This window comes from Thalassophryne amazonica, chromosome 23, assembly GCF_902500255.1.
Source record: "Thalassophryne amazonica chromosome 23, fThaAma1.1, whole genome shotgun sequence".
NCBI classification, from domain to species: Eukaryota; Metazoa; Chordata; class Actinopteri; order Batrachoidiformes; family Batrachoididae; genus Thalassophryne; species Thalassophryne amazonica.
Genome location: NC_047125.1, coordinates 35,887,707 through 35,903,456, shown reverse-complemented (window position 1 = coordinate 35,903,456; position 15,750 = coordinate 35,887,707). Strand labels below are relative to the sequence as shown.

The window sequence follows — 15,750 nt, the reverse complement described above, 5'->3', positions numbered from 1 at the left end:
CTGTTGAGCGGGTCATTATTAACTCTGTTGAAGGGATCATTCATAACTCTGTTGAGCGGGTCATTATTAACTCTGTTGAAGGGATCATTCATAACTCTGTTGAGCGGGTCATTATTAACTCTCTTGAGTGGGTCATTAACTCTGTTGAGCGGGTCATTATTAACTCTGTTGAAGGGATCATTCATAACTCTGTTGAGCGGGTCATTATTAACTCTGTTGAGCAGGGGGGAGTAGGGACGATTATTAATAGTGTACCTTAATAATAACCAGAACATCAGTGCCGTCTTTGAACGTCCAGCCCCAGAAGGTCTAACTACATCACTGCCGTGTTAGATCACAGTAAATTATGGAGATGAGAATTGAGGGAAAAGATAATTTTGTTGAAAATAAACAAAGTTGAAAACAATTTGTTTACAAGGTGCCAATCAACAAACAAACAAACACTTTGTTCCTGAAGGAAAGTTTGACCTTAAACATCAGAAGTGAACCCTGGAGAAACCTGAAGGCTGGAGCTAAAGTTCCAGTGACAACCATCAAAAACTTGTTGAATCAGCTTAATTACAGACTTGTGCGGTGTTTAGTTCTGCCAAACTGTCTCATCTGACCTTTGACCCCGGTTTGTTCATATGGAGCCAAGTTGTTTACGTGTTGTGTACAATTTGAGGGCAGTGAGCAGAGATAATGCTGAGTCATGCGTTGGCTTGAATTCTTGCTGACAGTTTATTTCCATCTCGTCTGAGTTTCATTCCTGAAAACAAAACAACTGAGGTGCAGCCAATGAGAGGGCCACGGGACCGTGATATCATCACACCCCTCCCACTTCTGTTCTGGTTCCTGTTTGGGACCAGAACCTGAAGTTGGCGTCACAGAGTGCGCCGGTGTCACCGACCGTACGGTCCCCCGATGACGCGTTCACGGATTATCACCTTGTTTCTGCTTCAAACTGCCTCCAATCATCTATCTCAGCGACAGATAGCTGAAGCTTTTCTACAACAATAATTTCCACCTAAATTCAGCATTATTTAATCATAAAAGGTGGCAGATGCAATCAGAGCACTGCAGCTAAATGAGCTGCTAGCTGATGCGTTCACTGAGCGTCAGACATTTCAAAGCGTCACGGTATTTCACCTCGTTTCTGCTTCAAACTGACTTTAGAATGATTTAAGAGGTTTTACCTTCATCATCTGATGGTTAACAATCCCATTAATCCATTTGATTGCTTTGGGTGAAGAGAATCTGTCTCAGATGTGCTGCTGTGGTCCGAAATGATGCATGCACAGATGCAAAAGGTGGACCGACTTTTAGGGGCAGACCGTTCGGTCTGTGACACCGGTTCATGAAACAGAAACTTGAATCCCAAAATACAGAACTGTTACCAGAACCAGGATGCACATGGTGCAAAGTGTGAACGGTCAGACTGAGGATGGGTTAGTTAGCTGTCTGGTTGTCATGGCCTCTCCCACTAAACAATGTCCAAATTTAATCCCAAATGAAAATAAGATGTACTTTAAAAAAAAAAAAAAAATTACACACATTGCAGCAACACTTCCTTTAGCAGCAACATGAAGCTAACATTATTAATAACTAGTCACAATTACATCACAAAGCAAAGATCAAACATGTAGGTGGAATTACAATACTCAAACAGGAAGCAAATTAATACTGGGGAGGGGGCAACGACAGCAGGTCAAGGTTGTCCTTTTATTGGTCCAGGCTTCGGGCCAATCATCATGTAGTTACTGTGTAGTAGCTAGAGGGAGCTCTCCCACAATGCCTTGCTCTGTTCCGTTTGTGTCTTTGTAAATAAATATTGAACAGCAGTTTTAACACACTTTTAGCCTCCATGCTAAACGCTAACTATAGCTACAACTAGAAAAACACGTAAATCAGAATGACATAGCACGAGCTGTCGAAGACAAAATATGTTTCTGCACGTTCACAAACTCCTGGTGCTGCTAATGTCCCAACAAGCTAACCAACCTGAACTGATAGCTGCATGTTAAGCTAGCTTGCATCTACTGCCTGTCATGTTAGCTAGCTCGTTAAAGTCAATGTCAGTTTAACTGTTACACCACTGGATCCAAAATTCAAAGTATCCTTTTCCTGCTTTGTTTCCCGACCGGGTTTGTGTTGATCTTGGATCCTGACGGCCATTTCCGTATTAAAACATGAAAAATAAAACAAAAATCTTCCTTCATACGTTTGTTACTAAATCTGCATTTCTCAACCTCCCACTGAACTCATTTCTCTTGTCACTACATTTCTCACAGTTCCCTGCTCACCGGCTGGTTCAGCCCACAATCAGTCACGTTCCTATGCTTCCATCAGATGCTATTACACTTACGTTTCCCATGATTACTGAAGTAAACTCATGCTGGTCACATGACAAGTAAATGCAGAAAACCTCATACATGACAGGGAAAAAAAAAAAAAAAATCACTCAAAAATTTAACTGCTGCAGCCAGAAAACATTGATAAACTTCAAATATACACAAAACATTCCATAAACTCCAATTAATTCACTGTTTTCAAACAAACTCTTCCTTTACAGCAGTGTATCTGACCAACAGGACACCAGGGGGCAGCGCAGTACAGCTTTCTTTGGTTTGTAGCTGTCAGTGACAACGTTCAAGTCGAGGGGGAGAGACGCAAACACGACCGACTATTTAAAAAAAAGAAGAAGAACCTAGTAAAAAATAAATAAATCCCACATAGTAAAAACAAAATCATTTACCGGCTTTATCCATTTGTTTGACATTCGTCAGCAGGTGCGTCTCAATCGCGTTTACTCTCCAGTCAGCTGACAGTGCAGTTACAGCCTGCAGACTCTAGAGGTGCAACTAAGCCAAAGTGATGATAATAATGATCATGAAATGTCTCAAACATTTATCTGAATTTACAGTCAGTGTGACATTTTCGATGAGAAAAAATCCAGTTTGTCTGATGTGAGTTTTTTAAACAAAAAACAGCTGTTTTTGGGATAAACTGCTTTGAAATATAATTTTGAAATGTCTTTTTCTGCTTCTGAAGGTTTAAAATCAAACTGATTTGAAGAGCACAAAAATGGATGATGGAGACAAACCAGTTTGAACCGGATTCCACTACAAGTGCACTTAAGGTGTTTCAGATGGCTTTTAAAGATGTTCCTGAACCAGCTTTGAATCAGGAACTCAATGGAGGAATTGTCGGTGGAACCCTCTGGCCCACAGGGCGTGAACGCTGCTTCTGTTAACAATAATAATAATTATCCACATTAAAGTCACAACACGCTAACCGCTCCACTGCCAGGCTCAAGTTAGTGGGCTAGGATAAGCTAAGAGACTGAATCAGGCCTGCTCGGCTAACTGACAGTATCTGACGGTTAAGCCCGTAAACGGTAAAGCTAGCATCCAGAGGTAACTGTTTAACTTTAAGGCACAGCATAAAAAATGTCTGACCAAGAAATTAACAAAAATATCAAACACAGTGAGCTGTAAATAATAACAACCATCCTCCCACAAACATCCCAAAAACGGTGTCGCTATGGTTACACAACCGCTAACCCATGCTGGCGCAGAAGCTCATCATAACACACACACACACACACACAGCTACAGCATCAGTAACTGCCCCCTGCCCAACCAATCAGAAAACAGAGTTCAGGTTCACAGGTCAAAGGTCAGGTCAGATGGGTGTGTCTTTGTCTTTGAGGTCCGGTGCGCTGTGCTGACGTCTCATCCTTGGTGGGGTGGTGAAGCCCCACCCCCGCTGATGTGGTGCCACCCCCAGCATCATGTCAGCGGGTGGTGGCGGGAATCCGGGATGTGGCAGGCTGTAGTAATTGGAGTGAGGGCCTGGCTGGAATGGTGCATTGTGGGGGTTGTAGTACGGGTTAAGGTGGTACTGGTGGTGCTGATTGTTATAAAGGAAGCCGCCGTCTCTTCCTCCTCCTCCCCTCTGCCCTCCTGGCCCAGGTGACACCCCCCTCCTTTGTCTCGGTCGTCCCTGGTAACCACCACTGTCAGAATTCAGGTCACTGTCCTGGCTGTTGCTATTGGCCGAGTTGTCCAGAGAGTTGCGGCGGTAGCGTCGCTGCTGATTATGGCCGCCATCCTGCTGCTGGTAAAGGTAGCCGCCCTGGTTACGCTGCTGCTTGGCACGGTGGGGGCTGGGTGATCCCATGCGAGGGGGTGGAGCCTGGAAGGGGAGGGGCAGGAGACCTGGGGCTTGAATTTGAAGAGGAGGAAGAGGAGGTGAGGGAGAAGACTTCCCGTCTCCTCCTCCTCCATCTCCTCCTCCCTCCCCGAGTCCCAGAGCCTGCAGCGCCGCACTGGCTGGTCCCCATGACAGTCGGTGGGCGGGGTTACTCTTAAAGGGAAACTTCAGTTTGCACTCCTGCGGCGGGATGAAGCGTCCGGTGCCCGGGAGGTGTACAGGAACCACTGGGCCATTCTGACCTGTAGGAAGGCGAAGACAAATGATACTGATGTCATCACATACAAAGTCAGCTGGTCCTGGTGCCGCTATCTGGACTGCTCGCCCACCTGGGTTCTGTCCTCGCATTTTCTTGGAGACGTTCTGCTCCTGCAAGTTCAAGATGCGCTGCTGTTCCTGTTTCAGCCAGCGGAGGCGCCCTCTCCTAAACACCGGGTCCTCATCCATCAGCCTCTGCACTCTGACCTCTGGCAAATCCAGATCATCACTGGCCCCACATCCATCTTGTTGGAGTGACACGCGTCCTTCACCGTTCACATCATCGTCCTGGGAAAGATCCAGGATTTGGTGAGAAGGTTCCTGCTGGTCCTGAACAGCTCTGAAGTTCCAACTCACCTGAACAGGTATGACGCTCTCCATCTTAATCATCCGGTCCCTTAGAGCTTTGATCTCCTCGTCCTTCATGTTGTTCTGCAACTTCACTTCCTGCAACCAGACAGAAGGTGGCGCTACAGAGCATTTCACAAGCTAACAAACAAGGTGTGAATCAGACCAGCACTTCCTGTGCCTCTTTCCAGAGTCCAGCTTCTTTTCTTCTGGTAAAGAAAGACAAGCCATGTTTTACGCCTGGTTCATTTGATATTGCTAAGGTAGCAGGTTCCTCGCACTCCCAATCAAACAGTTTCCATTAGCTTTATGCTTTAAGTGTAGGTGACACCAAAAAATATGCACAAATAATCAGTAAAAATTATGAAATGTTGATGTTTTTAAAAATCTTGAACAATTAAATTCTATGATAAGTGCGCAGGTGAAGTAAGGTTTTGTCTCCTTCATTGTGGTCTAAATAAGGTTAAAAACCATCGGTCTGTTTCAGAAACACCTTCAGACTGGACTTAGGAAAAAAAATGCTCCACACTAGAAAAAAAAACTGTCGATAAACAGCTGGATCTGCACAGTGTTTCCAGTTGATTTGGGTTTGAATCAGCAGGTCCCGTTCTGGAGATGACGTAGCAACAATATGTCTGTGGCTGAGGGCTGAAACAGAGTGCAGGCTTCAGACAGCTGCTGTTTATCCTTCACCTGTGCATTGTTTCTGTGTAGGCTCTCAGTTGTCCAGGTGGTTTCCATAGTAGAGAAGCCTGAATCTTCGACTGGACTGGGTTGCTTGATGTGAGGACATTTCGCTTCTAATCGCAGAAGCTTCCTCAGCTAAAATTTCTTGCTCTGGTAGTCTGACTTCTGTCTTGACTCTTGAGAGCAGAGTCAATCAGCCTCAATAACGGATTACAGCCGGCACAGGGGACACACAGGAGTTTGGTGCCAGCAGCGCCGGCTGTAATCCGTTACTGCGGCTGACTGATCGAGTCACTGCTGTTAACGAGCCGCTTTGTGCTGCAAGTTGAAAGACTCCTAGTTCCTCATCTGCAATGAAATTATCCCATAAAACAACAAAATAAAACCAAAAAAATCTGAAAATAATCAGGTTTGCTGCATGCCAAGTGGAGAAGCCACAGACACTTGTCAATATGTGTTTCCACCTGCCAATCAAAAAAAGATTCTTCCGACAAGAATAACCGTTCTGACACCGACAACATGGTGCAGCTCTGATCCGAACCACTCGGTGGAAACGGGGCTGTCAGTAGCCTGTAAAGATCCATAAATTAATGGAGTTATTAAGATAATGGTTCCGGCTTTGATATCCTCCTTCTCCAGTGTTGTGACTGGGCTGGAAGTTCCTGGTTTTTAGTGGCGCACAGTTTGAGGTCCGAATATTTATCTCTTCAGGAAATGTGCACCAGGAAAGGATAAATTTCAAACTGTTTAATTTTAGTCTCAAATATTCAATAAAGCACAGCATAACGTGTCACCTACACTTCAATACAGCTGCTAAGCTAGCACAGCGCTGTGAAATGAAAACTGTGAAATCCAAGGAAAATTTGCGGGGGGTCTGGGGGACGCAGGGCCCCAGAGTCCAAATTAATTTTGTGTCTAATGGTACATTTTCAGCATCTCCTGGGAGAGAAAAAAAAAAAAAAAAAATCTCAAAAGAAGTGCATATTTATATGATCCTAGATTCAGCTTTTCATTTGAAGTGTCACTGATAATGTTAAAATAACAGAATATGATGTGGAAGGAGGACCTGGAATGATTTTCCTTTTAACTGTAAACCAAATTATGCATCAACGCAAATAAATTTTTATTCTAATTTTAATTATAAACCAAATTATGCATCAACAAATAAACTACATGAAATTCATGAAGACTGAAAAGACAAAGCATTACAAAAACCACAGCTAAAGCTTGGAGAATATTTTGAAAATCATGGTAATATATCAATAACACTTTGTAGTAAAAAGTCACTTGTATTGTTGTGTAAATGGACTGCATTTATATAGCGCTTTTCCATCTGCATCAGACGCTCAAAGCACTTTACACATCAGGCTGCTGCCATACAAGGCGCTCACTACACACCAGGAGCAACTAGGGTCTAAGGACCTTGCCCAAGAGCCCTTAGTGCTTTTCTGGACGGACTGGGATTTGAACCAAGGATCTGTTATAGAGATCAGTGTCCGAGGATTTCTAAACTTGCAAGATGTCGTACTACACTACCACCCCCCCTCCCCCGCCTCCTCCCCATGATGAAATCTGCGTTAATTCTGCAGATCTGTGGAGTTTTCACAGCTGTGCTAGCAGGTTCTTCATGCTCCCAATCTAACATTAGCTTTATGCTAAATACAGCTGCTAAGGTAGCAGGTTCACTGTGCTCCCAGTCGAACTGTTTCCAATAGCTTTACACTGTCAGTTGGGTTTTCATGTCTACCTTCTCTACATTTTGCTAAGTCAGTAGTTTAAGCTCGTGTGATGTGCCAGACGGCGTGAACTCACCTCCAGAATATCGGTTAGCTTATCAATGTGAGCCTTCAGGTCGTACACCTTCCCTTTGTCTCCTCCCTCCCCCAGCTCTCCTCCCTCTTCAGTGGGCGGGCTTCTCTCCTCGCCGATGCCCACAGTGTCGCACACATCCTGGGCCACGCCCCTCCAGCTCTCCTTCTCATTGTTGTCTTTCTTGGCATACATTCGACAGAGTTCTTTCATCTTTACGATAGACAGGGCTTCGATCTCCTGACGGGAGTGGCGGAAGTCTCCCAGAGCAACCTGTGGGGGCCACACCAAGTACACTTACACAACATGTTCCTCATTTAACCACCAGATGGTGCTGTGATGGTGTAGAACAACAAGCCACAGCGACCTCGTAGCAGATTTCTTTGACTGCCTGCATGCGGAGATCTTCCACGGTGACCCGTTTGGGGTCTTTGCTGATTCTCCTCCTCTGGGGGATCTGATAGACTCTCAGCGGCTCCCTCCTCTTCCCACTGCTGGGCAGACCACAGCGCTTCACGATAGACTGAACCTGCAGACAGACAGCCGGGTAACATCATGAGCCTCGCAGAGCCGCGCCTGTCCGCCGTGCTTCCTCCGCAGCAGTCTGCACTTCCCGTTTGTGAACAGATGGATTCAGACTGAGTGAGGGAACCACTGATTCACTCAACTGGTTCAATATTCATAAAGAACCTAGACAATGTTTCAGCTCTCAGTGAGTCTGAGGTCATGTGTTTGAGTCCATAAAGAGGTTCTATCAACCTGCTGGAGGATCCACTGCCTCAGGAAACATCACATCATCATCACTGATGCTGTTTGAAGACTATTTTATGCCACTGAGATAATCCAGTATAAACACGCAGGTACCTCAAGAACTTTTTATTCGCAAGAATATGAAACATTTGTTACATATTCAAATAAACCCAGACAAATATTTGATCATGTTGATGGGAAACTACTTGATCTGATGATTCATAAAGTGTCATAGTGTGAAGTACAGCAGACTACTCACCATACAGTACATCCAGAAAGTATTCTATGGGGCTATTATTGTAGCAAAAGTATTCAAAAATGTGTATTTCTATCTGTGTAACCCTACTATTGAGGTGGGAGCCATTACGGAGGTATTACCTAGATTTACAGAATTTGATAGTATCTCACTAGACGTGCTGACAAAACTCGTAATGTCTACATAAAGCACAACCTGTTTATTTGATCCTATACCAACAAAACTGTTTAAGGACCTGTGGTCCACTCTTGGGCCGACTGCGCTGGAAATGATTAAACTCTCACTAGCCTCTGGATCTGTTCCTAAATGTTTCAAATCTGCAGTGATGAAACCATTATTTAAGAAACCTAATCTTGACCCCAGTGTATTCAAAAATTATAGGCAATATCAAATCTATCATTTTGTTTAAAAATTCTGGAAAAGGTGGTTTCGCGGCAGCTCATGGACCACCTCACTAAGAATAATCTTTATGAGCCACTGCAGTCTGCTTTTAGAAAATATGATTCCAGAGAGAGCTCTCACTAAAATGGTGACTGATGTTCTGGTTGCAATGGATTCAGACACCACTATGGATCTGGTGCTGTTAGATCTCAGTGCTGCGTTTGATACAGTGGATCATCATATTCTACTTGATAGGGTGGAAAATCAGAATAGCTTTTATTCATGAAGTATCCACAGAATACAAGGAATTTGAATTCAGTCAAACTGGGTCAAATTAAGATAGTTTTCACTTTGTAGTCTTGACCCTGAGCTCTTTTCTCACACAATTTCTTCTTGAGCAACATATTCTGTGCCCCCTACTATTTGATGGTATTTCTCTTTTTAGTGTCACTTTGCAAGTCTTCTAAATGTTTCTGAAGATCATGGATCTTCATATTTAAAGACTGCATTTTAACATTTTTGTCACACAGCTGTTCCATCAAGGGGCCTTGTATCCTTTTAGGCTTGCCTTGTAGATGCCCTCTTTCTAATGGGGCAATCCACTTCACAACTCGATCTGTATCCAGTTTTACACTCCTTGCCATAATACTTGCTGTTGATGTTTCCACTAGGTGTCTGAGTCTGAACGTCCACTGTCCCAAGAGTAAATGTGACACAGGCAAGTGAGAATCAGAAACTTACACATCTGACAATACATACAAACATCTATACTTGAAGCTTACTAGATCAGTATAATTGTCAATAATCTGAGGTAAAATTAGAGTGGTCAAGGTGCTGTTGGGATTTCAGTATGTCATATGTTCCTGAGTCAACTGTGTTTCTGATCCAAGTGCCCAATGTGGTAACAAAACAAATGACGACGACGCCCTACCCCAATTGCGCATAATTTTTCACAATAATGAGAATAGTCAAATTCTTATTTTAGTAATTGCTCTGTCCTGATTACAACATTAAAATCAATCACATTGTTAATGAGAATGTAAATAAATGTTGAAATGACTAAATTAAGAAGAGTACTCCATCAGGTTTATGTCACATTGAGAAATCCTAATTAATCCTCTGGAGTCGTTTCACGCGGATACGCATCAAAAGACTGACCACTTAATTCAAACATGAATTAAGTGGTCCTCCAATCAAATTACCCACACTATCCCTTTCAGTTTCAATGTTTGTTGAAACCAGTTTTTAAATTTTGTAGATAGACCCAGTAAAACCTGAATATTGATTAATAATTTTCGCAAGGAATTTTGCTGAATTATTATAGCAATGTGTGGAGAGCCCATCTGTCCACTGCTTTGTCCAATGCACGTGTGATCGGGTGGATTTCCTCACGTTCCTTCTTTCTGCATGAAGCATTTACTGCAGGAAAAGAAAAACCATTATTTCCTCTTTATCTTTTGGTGGACAGGCACAACCAAAGCCAAATAAAATGTTCACAGACCCATTTGTTATAGAAGTGCACTGCCTTGGCCTGCGTGAACATCAGGCCATCAGGCCACATCACACTGATTGGTGGAAATGCAGCATGACATCAATGTACATGGACACCCCCACCCTCTCCACATTGGTCTGTCCAGACGTCACTCAAATTGAAGAGAGAAAAAATAGCCTCCAAGCGCCCAATACTGCCTCCGAATGGAGACGAGAGGAAGTGTCACATCGGTGACATGTCAAACACAAGTCAGAAAAGTCTTGATTTGGACAGTAATTGTTTTTATAAATGGTAGAAATATAACTGGTGTGACATTCTATTGTTTTGTAAATAACTGTAAAAACATTTTACTTTTTTAATGTAAATAGTTACATGTAACTGTTTCCTACATCTGAACATATGTTTTTGAAATTTACCATTTTTATTTGTATTCTAAGTTATAAAAATGGTTTGTTAAACATATTTGTTGATTTTCACAGAAATAAAATAACTTTTTTCTATTCGGATTGTTGTGAAAGTGTAGTGACACGGACCCACAACAGGGGGCGCAAATGAACGGCCAATAGATGAGCCAAAAAGTAACAATTTAATGTTGTGAAATGTGCACAACGAACATACAGACAATCTCAGAATATAATTACAGTCAATCCACAAAGGTGACGTGTGGGCAGGCTCGAGGATAGAAGACGTCTGTCCTGAGAAGAGCCGGAACCACACGATTTCCGCTGCCACAGAACCTGGTGAATACTGGAGCCGCCAAGTCCCGAATTCCCAGGTGATCACCGTCCCCGACTGTCGGATCTGGTACTGCTGGCGAAGAACAAAGACAGTCAAGTGTGGGTGTGTGTACACCCAGTAACAACAACAGTGGGAATGCCACCTCCACCTCTCACTCAATACGTTGCAGCGATCCCTCAGAGGAAAAAGAGTGCCGTCTTGCACAGCCTCCACAAAAAGGACCGGTACTCCTGCAAACACTCACAATAAACTGATTTACAAAATACCACAAAAAGGCTGAGGATATTACCTCTAATGAAGTACGATATCTCGGCGATGAGGTGGAGATGACGTCTGGGTTTTATGGAGTGCGATGATGTAGAATGTGTGACAGCTGTCAGGAATTAATGAGTGACAGCTGTCACTCCCGGCTGTGTCCGTGGCGGCAGCGCCCTCTCGTGCCTGAAGCCCGCACTTCAGGCAGGGCACCCTTTGGTGGTGGGCCAGCAGTACCTCCTCTTCTGGCGGCCCACACAACACAGATTTTAGGTTTTAGTGTGAATTTCGGATCACTGTGTCGATGCAGTATGTCAGAATAAAAGAAAAATTGAGTCACATCGGTGAGAGAAAAAGAAAAAATCAATCAAACAAGGAAAAGTAAACAGTTTTTTAAGATAAATTATGAAGGTAAAAACAAAAGTAGTGAAAAACTCCAAGTTTATACCCAGGACTCCAGAAGGTTAACAGAGAGCCGCCGTCAGACGCTTCAACACCGTGACGCAGTGTGAAGGCAAGCTTACGTACAGCAGCCTTAACGGAGAGCCGCCATCAGACGCTTCAATACCGTGATGCAGTGTGAATGTAAACTTATGTACAGCAGCTTTAAAAGAGAGCCGCCGTCAAATGCTTTAAAGGACATGTTGCGTGTTTTTTAATGGCCCTGTTAGCAAGACAACATAAAAGTACTCATGGTTCTAAGTCTCTCTGCACACGTGTGCTAATAATTGATGATTGCTGATGTATTTTATTCCTCTCACTCTGAGCGTTAGCAGGTGCATTTCCAGCTAACGTCTCACTTGGCAATTCTCAGCGTGTGATGCACATTTTAGAATGAGCAGAAACATCCCGATGACTGACAGACAGAGGGAAATGAACCTGCCCCATCTAAAAATGAAGCTTCTGAGCTTTCGTTTGAAAGTGATGGCATGGATTGCAGACAGGAGACGACACACTTCACCCCAAAACTCAACTTTTGTGTCGGATTTTGGAACATAAAGTGTGGTTCCGCACTGTTTGTGTGGATGCTGGTTTACTGAAGCTCCATGATGCTGTTTTAACAGACTTCCTGACACACAGATGGATTTGTTACAATGGAAAAAGTCAGAATACATCATTTCCAGGAGTTAATCCCCTGGAATCTTGGCTATTTTTGGACGTTTTTGACTGCTTTCCGTTTTACCTTCATAACTTACCTTAGAAAAACTGTTTATTTGGCCTTGTTTGTTGTCAATGTTTTCAGCACAACCTTACCTGTGTGACTGTACAGTTTTTCTTTCATTCTGACATACTGCATTTAAACAATGACAGTAAATTCATCCCAAAACCTAAAATTAGAATCAGATTACTGTGATAACCAGAAATATGTTTAACAAACCATTTTTATTTTTTATTCAATTTATGTAAAAATGTAGCATAAACAAAGTTATATGCAACAATTCACATTAAAATGCAGGAAATGCTTCAGGCGTTTTTGTGGCTATTTACATGCAATAAGAAGCCACACAAAGTATATTTGTGGAACTCAGAAAAACAATTCCTGTTCAATGCACATCAGCCTCCCAAAAATGTGTAGATATTCCACCTCAATATTCATGTGCATTTTTCCCTAATTCCTTGTTTTTGTAGCATTTTTGTTGGTGTTGGTACAGACTGTCCTGGCTGTGTTAGTGGCCAAAAAAAAAAAAAAAAGAAAAAAAAAGAAAAAGAAGAACAACAACAACAAAAAAACAATAGAAAAAGGTGTTTTGGACATGGGGGGGGGGGGGGGGGGTCTCTACCTAAACTCCTGTGTTCTCTGCCCCTGGAGCCTACTCTGTGTTCCAGGACGTGGCACTGGAGCAGAGCTCTCTGCACTACAGAGAGACATGCAGCGGTCTGACAGGACACTGATTCAACACGTCAGGATCGGTACGCGTCAGCTTTTTAGTTGATATTTAGGAAAGAAAAAAGTAATTTATCCAGTTCCACTTCTCCTTCCAAAGTTTCTGGGTGGAATAATGAAGGTTCTCTTCATTTCTCCATCACAAGTGAATAAATCAGAACCAGTTCCATGTCCACACAGGAACCTCCACCTGGCTTTTCCCAGTTTTTCCCCTCATTCTGCAACAAGCTGGACGCGGTCTCATCAGCCCGTAAAATTATCTGTCAGAAGGATGCCACACCGGATCAGCACCGGCCTCCCTTTGTTTTTTTAGCCGTGGCTCGTACAAGCAGCACATTTGACCCATTCAGGTGGCTGTAAACTGCCATCTTGTCCACAGGTTTTGGTACCTTGTTGGCAGGTAGTTTTTCCCTCAGGGATGAGATCAGCCTCCAGCTCTCCTCACAAGAGCGTTTGTCCGAATCATCCCCACTGTCGCTGTCAGCATACTGTCGACACAGAAGGACTACGGATCAGAACAGACACCGAACACTGCCGAGCGTTACAACTCTGTCAGCATCCTACCAGTCTGTGCTGCTCCAGCAGCAGATCAGCTTCCTCTTTCTCCTTACGGTACTGAGTCTCCACATCCTGTAGCCTAAAAGATACAAATCAATCAATCAGTATTGATGAGGGGATATATCTAAGTAACAGTTTGCAACCTGAGCAGTTGAATGATTTTTCTCCAGTTTCAAACAATCTGAAGCGTGCAGCTGGAATCAGTCACCGGGTGAATTATGAATGTAGTGTTAGAGTGCCCCCTACCTCTTCTCCATCTCCAGTTTGATATCAATGCCTTGTTTTTCCAGCAGTTCTTTCTGAGCGTAGTTCCAGTCCTCTGGCTCCCCCTGCTGCTCCACTGTGGCACTGCGCTCTCGCTCCAACCTTGCCTGCTCCGGGTGGTTGAAACGGAAAACGTGGTTCTTTCCCATAACAATGCGGTTACCTAGCAACAGAGGAAGAACACAGATCACAGAAGTAGAGAGATGGAATGGACAAGTTCTGATCTTGGGGGCTGAGGTTGCACTTGGGGGTTTTTCACTTCCGGTCTTTTGCTCTGCAGCCAGTGCTTCGTCCACAGGTATTATAAACTTCACCTGTTTGGAATCAACGATATCAAATGTAGCAGGATGGATGACCTTAATGATGTTCAGCTGGTGGATTGAGTGCAGCTGGTTGTGGCAGAGGAGTGTTTGTATAAAAGAGGGAGTGTGCGCTTCTTCTCTTTCTCGAGACTGACTGCAGGTGTTTGGACATGTTCACTTCCACGTTCCCGTGAAGACAGGTAGGCGCCAGCCACAACTGCAGTCTCGTTGAGGTGTGTTGTTGAGTGTTTAAGGAGATGGTTTTGTTGTTTAGAGATCTCTGTGTGGGCTGTCATTGGCGGTGCGCTGCTGAGAGTTTGTGGTGCTGTTGACGCTCAGGGGTGGTGTTGAGTTACAGCTGATTGCTGTGACGGACGTTCAGTATGTACAGCGCGAAGTTAAGCTCCTTTTTCAGATATTTGTTATTTATATTTATCTGTTCAAAATGTAGGATTTTGGACTGAGCTGTGGAAGGAGGCCCTGCTGCTTTGCTCTGGTGCTCTGCTGGAAGATTTCATCCTGTGAGACTGCTGGATGCGCCCTGTTTGCTGTGGCGGCTTTACGCTCAGTGTGGACGATTGGAAAACTGACAGCTGCGTGTGCTGCCGGGTTGCATGATGCAAGGGCGCCCTCATGTGGCTATGAACAGTAGCGTTTTAAATTAGTATTTATTAATGTCTTTTTACTAGAAATCTTATTGTTAATAAATTCTTGTTTTGTGTTTTGGGAATCACTTCTCTGTCTCATTTGTAACGAACCTGTGCATTTTAAGTTGAAGTTACTCAAATTGTCAAATTCCCTGGGTGAAACTCAGAGGGTGGTGTCACAAGCCCGACAAAATAAGGTTCAAGGTTATGATCAATTATTACCTCCGCCAAGGAGGTTATGTTTTCAGTCGTGTTTGTTTGTCTGTCTGTCAGCAGGATAACTCAAAAAGCTTTGAACGGATTTTGATGAAATTTTGTGGAGTGGTTGGAAATGACAAGAGGAACAAGTGATTAAATTTTAGTGGTGATACCGATCACAATCCGGATCCATGAATTTTTTAAAGGATTCTTCACCATTGTGGGATAGGGGGAATTTTGACATTCTAGTTTCTAACTCCACAAAAACAAGGCAGAAAGGCTTGAAAAAAATTAGGGTGTAACAGTCAAATGTTCTATCAAACAACAAAGTTTGGTGACGATCGGATCCGGATTCTGGATCTGGTGATCCAGAATATGCAAAAATATAGGGAAAATAGAAAATGTGTCAGTGTGAGGTGACAAATGAAGCTAGAGATGCACAACTAACACCAAATTGTAGCTGAATCTGTACTGATTCAGTAAGGTGTCATCAGATTTGATGTAGCTTCAAATGTTATGGAGCTCGATCCAGAAGAAAACCGCCATTACCGAAAAATCGTTTTTATACAATAACTTTTGAACTAATAAAGACATAAAAGTGATTCCAAGTTCTAGTGGTATGTTTTCATGGTCAAGGATGTCAAATATACAGGAAAGAAAAGTGTATGTATCATAGTTTTGGTTGTAACACTGAATTGTTGAATAGATCACTGTGTCAAGGAGGGAAT

The 15,750-nt window shown here is 43.3% G+C and overlaps 1 protein-coding gene across 3 annotated transcripts in view; it reads right to left on the bottom strand.

Annotated features, from left to right (window-relative positions):
* Window positions 1-1,762: 1,762 nt before the first annotated feature.
* Window positions 1,763-15,750, bottom strand: part of kif1c (kinesin family member 1C) — a 69,906-nt gene continuing 55,918 nt past the window's right edge. For all 3 annotated transcript variants that reach the window (XM_034164220.1, XM_034164221.1, XM_034164222.1), the window contains 8 exons: window positions 13,858-14,038; window positions 13,618-13,690; window positions 13,443-13,541; window positions 7,664-7,825; window positions 7,300-7,569; window positions 4,810-4,899; window positions 4,524-4,740; window positions 1,763-4,436 (listed from right to left, as the gene is read on the bottom strand). In XM_034164220.1, coding sequence (XP_034020111.1) covers window positions 3,664-4,436; window positions 4,524-4,740; window positions 4,810-4,899; window positions 7,300-7,569; window positions 7,664-7,825; window positions 13,443-13,541; window positions 13,618-13,690; window positions 13,858-14,038 — 1,865 coding nt within the window. In that variant the 3' untranslated portion in view covers window positions 1,763-3,663. The remainder of the gene's footprint in view (window positions 4,437-4,523; window positions 4,741-4,809; window positions 4,900-7,299; window positions 7,570-7,663; window positions 7,826-13,442; window positions 13,542-13,617; window positions 13,691-13,857; window positions 14,039-15,750) is intronic.